The sequence below is a fragment of the Chrysochloris asiatica genome, unplaced genomic scaffold (assembly GCF_000296735.1).
Source record: "Chrysochloris asiatica unplaced genomic scaffold, ChrAsi1.0 scaffold00490, whole genome shotgun sequence".
Lineage (NCBI taxonomy): Eukaryota > Metazoa > Chordata > Mammalia > Afrosoricida > Chrysochloridae > Chrysochloris > Chrysochloris asiatica.
Genome location: NW_006409008.1, coordinates 776,333 through 788,351, shown reverse-complemented (window position 1 = coordinate 788,351; position 12,019 = coordinate 776,333). Strand labels below are relative to the sequence as shown.

The 12,019-nt window shown below is 36.2% G+C and overlaps 1 protein-coding gene across 1 annotated transcript in view; it reads right to left on the bottom strand.

Annotated features, from left to right (window-relative positions):
• PLSCR1 (phospholipid scramblase 1) overlaps positions 1-11,578 on the bottom strand; it is a 34,020-nt gene extending 22,442 nt beyond the window's left edge. The window contains 3 exon segments of the mRNA XM_006877367.1: positions 2,735-2,958; positions 7,601-7,681; positions 11,566-11,578. Of these exon segments, the coding sequence (XP_006877429.1) occupies positions 2,735-2,958; positions 7,601-7,681; positions 11,566-11,578 (318 nt within the window).
• Positions 11,579-12,019: the final 441 nt, after the last annotated feature.

The window sequence follows — 12,019 nt, the reverse complement described above, 5'->3', positions numbered from 1 at the left end:
AAAACAAAATAAAAGATGACTATGCCCAAGGAACTCATCAGATGGAATATATAGATATCAAATTGACTACATCTGGTGGAAAAGCTCAATATCATAAGTAGAACCACGGCAAAGGGCAGACTGTAGAGTAGACCATCAATTGATCATATGCAAGTTAAAGTTGAAGCTGAAGAAAATTAAAACAAATCCACGAGAGACCAAATATGACCTTGAACATATATCATCTGAATTTAGAGACCAGGTCAAGAATAATAGATGTGATTCATTAGACATTAATAACCGAAGACCAGAAGAGTTGTGGGATATCATCAAGAAGATATCATACAGGAAGAAAGCAACAGGCCATCAAGAAAAGAAATAAAGAAAAGACCAAAATGGAAGTCAATAGAGACTGAAACTTGCTCTCCAGAGCAGAGAAGCTAAAGCAATGGAAGAAATGAGGTAAAAGAGCTGAACAGAAAAGTTCAAAGGGCAGCTCGAGAAAACAAAGTCAAGTATTATAATAAAATGTGCAAAGACCTGGAGTTAGGAAACCAAAAGGGAAGATTATCCTCAGCATTTTCAAATCTGTAACTGAAGAAAAAAGTCAAACCTGGACTTGAAGTATTAAACAATTCGATGGGCAAAATGTTGAATGACGCAGAAAGCATCTAAAGAAGATGGAAGGAGTACACGGTGTTACTGCAACAAAACATATGGGTGATGTTCAACCATGAGATAGTATACAATCACTCTTCATGGTACTGAAGGAAACAGTCTACAGGGCACTGAAGGCAATGGCCAAGAATAAAGTTCTGGAAATTGATGGAATACAGATTGAAATCTTTCAACAAACTGCTGTTAACACTGGAGGCACTCATATGTCAAGAAATTTGGAAGATGTGGCCAACTGATTGGAATATGTCCATATTTGTGCCCATTCTGGAAGGTGACTAAAAAGAATGCGGAAATCATTGTACAATGGTCATTAATGTACCATGCAAGTAAAATTTGGTTAAATATAATTCAAAAACAGCTGCAACAGTTCATTGACATGGAACTGCTGGACGTTCAAGCTGCATTCAGACAAGAGCTGTGGAATGAAGGATATAATTGCTGACGTCAGATGGCTCTTGGTTGAAAGCAGAGGCAACCAGAATGATGTTTACCTGTGATTTATTGACTATAATTATGGATAACATTGTGAAGAATGGGTATTTCAAAACACTTAATTGTACTTCTGAGGAGCTTATACATAGGCAGTTGATCAAATACTACAAGGGGATACTGAATGGCTTAAAATCAGGAAATGGGTGCATCAGGGTTGTATTCTTTCACCATATTTATTCAATCTATATGCTGAGTACACAATCTGAGAAGCTGAATTGTATGAAAAATGTTGCATCCGGTTTTGAGGAAAACTCTTCAACAACTTGCTATGTGCTGTTGATACAACCTTGCTTGCTCTAAGTGAAGAGGACTTAAAATACTTGATGATAAAGATCAAAGACCACAGACTTCAATATGGGTTGTGTCTCAATGTACATAAAACAAAATTCCTAACAACTGGATCAATAGACAACATCATGATAAATAGAAAAAAGACTGAAGTTGTCAAAGACTTCATTTTGTTTAGATCCACTATCAACAGTCATGAAAGCAGCAGTCAAGAAATCAAACAAAGAGTAGATGACACTTGAAGAATTGATTCATTTGAGCTATGGTGTTGGAGAAGAATATTAAAAGTATCATGGATGGCCAGAAGAATAAATATGTCTGGGAATAAGTACATCCAGAATGCTTCTTTGCAACCAAGATCGCAAGAGCAAGACTATGTCTCTCATATTTTGGGCATATTATAAGGAGGGACCAGTCCCTGAACAAGGACATGATGCTTGGTAAAGTGGAGGGTCAGTGAAAAAGAGGAAGATCTTAACAAGATGGATTGGCACAATGGCATCAGCAGTGAGTGTTATCATAACAATAATTGTTAGGATGGCTCAGGACTCTTGTGCATAGGGTCCCTATGAGTCTAAAATGACTTGATGGTACCTAACAACAACAACAATAAAGTTGCTTTATTTTTCTTTAAAATAGTGATAATTATGCTCCAATATATCATAGGGTCTCCATAACTGTTTAGTGAGTTAATGTATGTGTTATGCTTATAACAAAGCCTAGAAAATCATGCTTTATAAGCCCTGGAAGTGCAGTGGGTTATGAATTTAGCTGTTTCCTGCAAGGTCAGCAATTCAAGTCTACCAGCTGTTCTGTGTGAGAAAGATGAGGCTTTATGCTCCCATAAATATTTATTGCCTCAAAAACCCTATACAGGGTCTCTACAAGTCAGAACCAACTCCACGGCACACAACCACTCACCAAAGTATTTCTATTTTGGTGCCCTGGTATGGTACAGTAGGATCAACAGGACAGCTAGCCACAAGATTCATGATTGAAACCCACCAATCACCACTAGGAAACCCAATACAGGGTTACTATGAGTCAGAACTGACGAGATAACACTTAGCAGCAGGCGATTATCATAAAGATTATACTATATTGAGATCATAGAAAACACAAGTTCTTAAGAGATGTGTATTTTACTTTAAAAGTAAAACTGATCATGAAGTATTCGTGATCTTTTAATTTAAAATGTTATTTCACTATTTCAAACTTTTATGAATTAGTCTTTTGTTAACCTATAACAGGAAGTATGTTTTTAATTTTTTCCTGAATTTTATGCATTTGAAATTACCTGACTTAAATATTCCAATCCAGGTGGACAGTTCAATGGAGGTGGTGGTGCTGGCATCCATGGTATCCCAGCAGGTCCACCTGGCTGACTATACATTGGCTGATGCTGGACAGGAAAGTTGGCTGGACCAACACCAGAAAATCCAGCTGGTGGGGCGGGATAGCCAGTTGGTGGGGCTTGGTAGCCATATTGGGGACCAGGGTAGCCTTCATGTCCTGGAGGTCCTAAAATACCAACAAGTAAAGTAATTTGTAACTATATTGTAAAATAGAAGCATCAGACCTTCTAGGATTTTGCCAGGTATCTGTAAACTGAGCTTTCAGCTCCATCATCCTATTTTCATGAAGCTTAATGTTTGTGCTTTTATCTTTCAGTGATTTTTCCATGTTCATATTCATTTTCATTTCAAAGGCAAAATACAGTTGGTTCATATACTTACTCTTTTATTTTTTTTAAGTTTTTATTGTGAATTGAGTGAAAGTCTATAGAGCAGAGCATCAATATTATTTTTTACACACAACAAATCATATGCCCTATTTCATTGCAATGATTATAATCCCCTCCATGTATCATCAGTCAACAGTATTTCTCTCTATTCATATTCATTTTAGTTTTTTTTTTTTTTTTTTTTTTTTAAACACTCAGGCATATATAATCATTTAAATGATCAAAGGGCACATTCTGCAAGTCTGCTTCCTGGCCGCCATCTCTTAGTCCCTCTCTTCCCATGAATCTAGAGTCCTCAGCTGCTCCCTGTCTCCATGCCCCTATCTCTGCTTCTATCTCTGGTGTCGTTGCTTCTCTGGATAAGGTCCCACATTCTGCTTGTGCTCTTCTCCCTTGACAGACAGTCCTAGGGTCCTCTGTTTCTGGACTGTAAGATTAACTACTCTCCTGTTTTTGTTATAAAACTTCTATCTTTTCAATTGTGACAGTTGCAATTAGTCATGATAACAATTACTCACTATTGAATCATAAGAATCTAATCGTCATCTCTTTTCATCAGATCCTTATAGACAAGTTGAAAACTATTCAGTGGGGACTTTAGAAAAGATCCATATTTATGCCTATTCCAAGTAAATGTGGAAAGTATCGAACAATATCATAATATCACACACAAGTAAAATTTTGCTTAAGATAATTCAAAAACTCTTATAGTAATACATTAAGAGGGAACTGCCAAAAATTCATGATGAATTCTAAAGAGGATATGAAACCAGGAATGTCATTGCTGATGTTAGAAGGATCTTGTCAGAGAATACAAAAAAGATGTTTACCTATAATTTCCTGACTGTGCAAAGGCATTAGACTGTGTGGATCATGAAAGAGTATAGATAACATTGTGGAGAACGGGAATTCCAGGACATTTCAATGCACTCATATGGAACCTGAACATAAACCTAGAGGCAGTTCTTCAAACAAAACAAGGGGATGGTGAATGGTTTAAAATAAGGAAAGGTGTGAGTCAGGACTATAGCCTTTCAGAATACTTACTCAATCTGTATGCTAAGAAATAATCTGAGGATATGGACTATATGAAGAAGACCAGAACATCAGGATTGGAAGAAGGCTAATTATAAACCTGTGATGTGCAGATGATTCAACTTTACTTGCTGTAAGCAAAGAGGACTTGAAACACTTACTGATGGGGATCAGAATACAGCCTTCCTTCAGTTTGGTTTGCATTTCAATATAAACATAAAAGAAACATCCTCACAACTGTACCAACAAGCAGCATCATGATAAATGGAGGAAAGATAGAAGTTGACAAAGCCTTCATTTTACTTGGCTCCACAATAAATATCTATGGACCCAGCAGTAAACAAATCAAATGAGATATCATCTTACTCCAACATTAATAGTAAAGTTAAAAAAACAAAACCAGAAAAACAAATGCTAGAGAGGGTGTGGAAGGTATGCAACTCTCCAACACTGCTGGTGGGACTGTAAAATCATGTGGAAAACTTTCTCAGAAGGTTGGAAATAAAAATACCATAAGACCCAGCAATCTTTCTTCTTGGTGTCTATCCTCAAGAATTAAGAACAATGACACAAGTAGATACTTGCAAATTCATGTTCATTGAATTATTATTCACAATTGCAAAATGATGGAGACAGTCTAGATGCCAATAAGCAGAGGAATGGTTCAACAAACTTTGGTACATACAAACAATGGAATATTATGCAACACTGACGAATAATGATTAATCTTCAAAACACTGTATAACATGGAGGAATCTGGACGATATTATGCTGACTGAAATGTGTCAGTCACAATGAGATAGATATTATATGAGACCACTATTGTGAAAAGCCAAGAAAAGGCTTTAATTCTATAATATACTTTCTAAGATGGTAACCAGGGGTGAGAGGGAAGGGAGAATTATTCACTGGGCAGAGTGAAGACATGGGCTACTTGGGGGACGGTGAAGGAAGTTAATAAGAAAAGGAAGGATAAAAGAAGAAAAGGAAAAGAAAGAAAATTGATTTCTTCTTTTTTTTTTTTTTTAGTCTTTTTCCCCATATACTGGAAGAAAAACAATGTATCTTATTTATTTTCCCATTAGGACAAACAATTGGGAACTTTCTGGCAAATAAAAAATAGTAAAGAAGGGAAAAAAAAGAAAAAGAAAGGAGGAAAAAAGATTTGGGAATGGATATTGGTGATTGCTGTGCAACATGGGGAGTGTGGCTGATGTGGCTGAATAGGAAAAAAAAGAAAAAAATCAAATGGCATTTTGTATTAGGCAAGTCTGCTTCAAAAGACTTCTTTAAACCATTCTCAAGGAAAAACGTTACTTTGAAAACTAGTGTATGTCTGACCCAAACTATATTATTTTCAACTACCTATATGCATGTAAAAGTAGAACAATGAATAAGGAAGTTCAAAGAAGAATTGATCCCTTTGAATTATGTTGCTCAAGATAGTGAATACACCATGGACAGGCAGAAGAAGTAATTCATCTGTCTTAAAACAGTACAGCCAGAATATCTTTAGTAGTGAGATAGTTAGACTTGTCTCATGTACTCTGGACATGTTATCAGGAGGAAATTATTATATTATTAATGCCTTGGCCTTGATACCAGAGATTCTGATTTAATTCTTCTGAGATGATTTCACAGCACTATTACTTTTTACTGCTTCAGAGTCAAGGTTGAAAACCACACCTCTAGAGTCTTGGATCTTTTCTATTGCTAGTTCTTTTGTTGTTGTTATTAAGTGCCATAGGGTCAGTGGTGGTTCTGGTTCATAGCGACACTATATATGGTTTCCTAGAAGAGGCTGGTGAGTTTGAACCACCGACCTTGAGGTTTAAACTGATCTTGTGGTCCTGTGCTTGTGCTACAGCATGCTAGCAATGTGCTAATTCTTTTAGTTACAAGTATTTAGATGCGATCCAGACCCCATTGGGAGGTTTTCCTGGCCTAGACATGCCATTCAAGCTCCAAAGCAAATTTATTGATTCAAGAAGAAAACAAAGATACATCCTTCTGCCCAAACTGGTTTCCCTTTGACACAAAATCTCTACTATGTTACTCAAGATGTGGGTAGTCCGTCCATCCACCTCTTTGTATATCTGAGGGTATTAAGCACATGGCCATTTGGTGAAGTTTTCATAACTATTATAACTGTATGTGTCTAAATGAAAAAAATCCCTAAATTCTTTTATGTATTGATTCAAAACAAAACAAAAAACATGTATTGCTTCCTATGGAGCAATATAACTCAGTTTTTTGTTGTTGTGTTGTTGAATATGCAGTGTATGATTCAGCATGTAAAAAAGTAAAGATTTGTTATAAAATGAAAATGAGAATTGTTCTTAGGTAGTTACATTTCGATTACTTCCATTTCAATGTTAAGCTGTCTTTTTTTTTTTTTTTCTCTGACTCTGAAAAAAAAAATGGTGGTGTGCTGTAGGATCAGCATTGGACTGTGACCCACAAGGTTGGCAGTTCAAACCCACCATCTGCTCCTCGGAAACCCTGTACAGGATTGCTAAGAGTCAGAACTGACTCGACAGCACTTAACAAACAACAACGCTATGGCCTGGTGTGGTTAGCTCTGGCTTGCTAACCATAAGATCGGCAGTTCAAATCAACTGGCTGCTCCTTAGAAACCCTATATAGGGTTGCTATGAGTCAGTACCAACTCAATGGCACTTAACAAGAACAACTATGTGATTCAAAAACATCCATGGATAAGTATCCTAAATGCGATTGCAAACCATTTTCAGAACAGATGGAAGATCAATAAAATCTTTATTTGTATCTATTTGTTGTTGTTGTTAAGTGCTGTCGAGTTGATTCCGACCCATAGCAACCCTGTATAGGGTTTCCAAGGAGCAGTTGGTGAGCTTGAACCACAGACCTTGTAGTTCAAATGGCTTTGCAGACTGGCACATTAACCCACAGTGCCACACCAGGACTCTTGTATCTGTTTAGGGGGGTTATCTTATGAAGGGACTCCTATTGTGCCACTCTGGGTTAATGTACTAGACTGCAAAGGTCAGTTTGAACTGCAAAGTCGTTGGCTCAAGCTCACTAAACGCTCCTCAGAAACCCTATACAGGGTCACTATGAATTGCAACTGACTTGACAACACTTAACAGCAACAACAATTTATGAAGAGCCTTATATTTCATTTGCTAAATGACTATTCACTACTGTTTTCATTGACTCTCTTTTACGTTTTAAATATACTCTCCAGATAAAAAAATAAATAAAACTAGGCTGCCAAATATTTTCATTCATGGCACTTTAACAAAAAGCACTACTAAAATAAATCTCTCTCACAGATATACAAACTTTTAGTGAATTTCAATAATTTATCAGTTTAGTGTTGTCTTCTTCAAAGAAATGTTTTACCTTGGAATGCTGCTGATGGATATGGAGGGGGATATCCTGCTGGCAAATTTGTTCCTGGCTGAGGAGCATTCATGTATACATCTATAAAACAAGGGAGGATGGATACAGACTGCTTTAATAAAGAATATATGTTAGAAAAAAAAAATGCATTGTCCTTAGGTAATATACATTTGTATGGTCTTTTGCTGTATTGAAGTAGGTAAAGTGATTTTCACTTAAGTTGTCCTTATTCTTTTAATATTTAATTTGTAGTAAACACCTATTTCAAGTGAATTCTATTTTAGGTAAAATGAGACCACTAAGTTACTGGGAATGAATTTCTAGTTTTACAAATAATACTGATGACTATTCAAAACCATAAAGATTTAAAGTCTTGGAAAACCTATTCAGGGTCGCTATGAGTTAGAACCAATTCCACAGCACATAACCACCACCATTCAATTCCATGCTTTGAGTTTGCCAGTAATAGAAAGCAGATTGCTTTAAAACTACAAATAGACTGTGAAGAAGGAGACAAATGAAATTAGTTGGATGTGGGGATAGCAGTGGTAGGATTATGGATGATTTAAAAGATATATGTGCATATATATATAACCATTGTTGTTGTTGTTGTTATGTGCCATCGAGTCGGTTCCGACCCATAGCGACCCTGTATAGGGTTTCCGAGGGTGTTAGGGAGCCCATATTACATTCTAGGGTAAGCACTGGAAAGCTAACCAAAAGATTGGCAGTTCGAACCCACTAGCTGCTCTGCTGGAGAAAGATGAGATTTTCCATTCCCATAAAGGTTTACAAGCTCAGAAACCCTATATAGTGTTACTGAGCCAGAATCAACTTGATGAAGTGGGTTTGGTTTGGCTTGGTTTATAACCATGGTTATCAGGATTATTTAAACACTGAAGTCTATGTATCACTTTAAGTATTTTAAAATAATTCAACAATAAGGTTGAACCATATGAAGTTACCAATATGAATGATTTGGGTCTACAAAACATATAACTAATTTAATAATAATAAATTTACATATTAAACTTAGTTATGTGTTTATTCCTGTGACTTCAACAATCTATGTATATACTCAAATGATTCGATCTCCTGATTCTCTCCAGTCATTCTTTTAGTGAGCTTCTCCATCCAACAAATGTTTATTGAGTGTTGACTATGTGACCCGAGCTATGGTTTGAATCTGCTTACATAGAATTAGTGATCTAATGAACCCCTACACTTAAATCATCTTCTTCTCTGTTTCCTTCATAGGTTGTTGTTGTTATTGTTAAATGCTATTAAATAAAATAACTCACTCTATTGGAATAGAAGTCACGGAGATAATCTCCTACTGAGATCAAGGTTTTACCTTGGACAGATACTGGAACACAGTTTTTGAGATACATGGTTCATTCCATCTAAAATTATTCTTTCCTATTTCTCAGTTTCAGGTGAGTAGCACAGCTTCTAGCTTCTTAGCTCTCTAGCTCAAAGCTCTGCTTGCAACCCCCATTTTCAACCCAAGTTGGAATATAGGATCAAATTTAGAATGCATCTCAAGGAAAGCACATCACAAATCTGATTTATTGCTCTACTCTCACCTAATAAGTTATATTTTGGCACCTCCTAACAGCACTATTGGAGTCCTGGTGTGGGGCTGTGGGTTAATGCGCCAGACTGCAAAGGCGTTTGAACGGCAAGATTGGTGGTTCAAGTTCACCAATCGCTCCTTAGAAACCCCATACAGGGTTGCTATGGGTCGGAACTGACTCAACGACACTTAACAACAACAACAACAGCAGCACTATTGCTTGAATAATAATAAATACCTACACATATCCAGGAGTAGACAGTTCAAAAAAATCAGGAGCTCATAACCTCTGGTGCTTGGTTACCAGCGTAGTGATTCTGGACTCAAGAATCCAGGCAGAATTCAATAAGGGACACACACAAAGAGAAAATAATTGCTTGACAAAGGGTCAGGGAAAGCAAAATGCATGTGACTTACAGATGGTGGCATCTGATTTGTGAAATACAACTTAAAATACTCTATAAAATCATAGGATCATCACATTATCCTGATGATTATTCAGTTTTAATTCTTTTGCCATATGTATGTGTGCATTATAAACACATATTTCAATTATACACACATTTCTTTACATAGACACATGGTGGTGGTTGTATGCCGTCAAGTTGGTTCTGACTGATAGCAAGCCTATATAGGGTTTCTGCGGCTTAAGTCATTACAGGAACAGAAAGCCTCATCCTTCTCTCTTGGAGTGACTAGTAGATTTGAAATGCTTACTTTGTGGTTAGCAACCCAGCACATAATCCACTACACTACCAGATCAGATACATTTCATCTATATTTATACCTACATATACATACATGTGGGTTGTTAAGTGCCGTCGTAATGGTTCCAACTCATAATGACCATGTATAGGGTTTTTGAAGCTGTGAATCTTTGTAGGAGAAAAAGGCCTCAATTATCCCCCCCCCCCCACATACATATATACAATTATAAATAAGCAAAAAAGTTTATGAAAGAATGAATTTTGAAATTGAGTTGAAATATCACATAACAACATCAACATTATTGTAATGAGAGGAAAACATCTTGTTTGTTCTTTCAATACAGATAAAATAGGGAATATAGACACTTTGGTGGTGGTTATGTGCTATGGAGTCAGTTCCAACTCACAGCGACCTGATACAGGGTTTCTGAGGCTGTAAATCTTTATGGGAGCAAAAAGCCTCATCTTTCTCCCACGGAACTGCTGGTAGTTTCAAACTGCTGACCTTGAGGTTAGCAGCTCGATTCGTAACCACTACACTACCAGAGCTCCTTAAAGACACTTTAGAACAATAGATTTTGCTTTGGATATTTTCCACCAAATGTAAGGTTTTTTCTCTTCATAAAATTAAATTATTAAGAAACAGAAGAATGTAGTATATACTAATACCTTGTTTACAATATTCTTGGGAAAAAAATTAGAACATATGATTGATAGTTATTTAAACCTATATATATGATTAAGTTATGAAATATATATAGGAAGATGTATCTGAGGATTTGAAATTGAGGTGGCCCAGTGGCTAAAGACTTTTGTTGCTAACTAAAAGTTTGGTGATTTGAATCCACAAGCTGCTTCTTAGGAGAAAGATAATGCTACTCAGCTTCTCTTTAGATTGTTGTTGTTAACTGCTGTTGAATTGGCTCCCACTCATAATGATCCCACACAGGGTTTCCAAGGAGTGTCTGCTGAGTCCCAACCACTGACCTTGAGGTTCAATCTGACCTTGCAGTCCAACACATTAATCTGAAGTGTTACACCAAGACTCCTACTTTAGGATTACAATCTTGGAAATCCTACAGGGAAGATCTACTCTGTTGAACAACACAGTTATGAGTTGGAATTGACTTGATGGCATTAGGTTTTTTATCTGAGATAATTGCTTATAGTTTTTGATTAGTTCTTTAAAATTAATGTTCCATAGCTTTTAATCAATTTCAATAGCAATTTTAAAGAATTACTGCTGCAGTCATGTTCCCCATGCCTACAATGTAATATAAAGGCACTCATTTAAAAGGTAAATTCTGACTATGAATCAACATATTAAATGTTACTATGTGTTAGTATGATTTGAATAATATTTATATATATAAAATGCACACAGAAAAGGGAAAACTGATTTCGGTGTAATAGAGTGCAAATTATACAATATATTTCCAAGTATGCCTAAGTTTTCTTAGAAGGTTTCTCTAAGCATTTTTCTTTTAAAGAAAAAATTAACAGCAGTAGATATTTATGTACATCTTCTCAATCCAAGCACTGAACAGGACATTGTATTCTGGAGTATAAACAACAGAGAGCAAATCACATCACTTCAGAAACCAAATAAACCACTATGATAAATATAAAGTTAATAAAAGCTTGAACATTTTAGGAAGGAATAAACCCAGTAAATTACTTACTTTCTTTGTCCATGATTAAAATAGTTCTGAAAAAGAAAACTTGATATTAATACACTGTTCAAATCTGACTATTGATACAGGATTATCACCTTTAATACTGTATACTGTATAGTCACACACAATATTCACCAAGTCTAACAGTATGTGTGTGGGCATTTTAAAACTTTGGGCTTGGTCACATGTTCTTGCGAAATTCTATCATGCGATCTCCAGCATCGATTCTGTCACCAAGGCCATATTTTTCAACTACTGATCCTTCCTCTTTGTGTTTCTAAGTGGGACATTAATGGGATGTCTCTAACGGCCTGATGAGGAATGTGTCAGAGGGGAAGACAACCACAAAGGTAACCAGATTAGGAATTGAAGGCTTTACAATTTAAGGAGAGTTTGTAGTCCAGTATTTAGCCTCTGGATGGGCTTTGCGCATAATCCATCAAGTGAAGGAAAGAAGGTA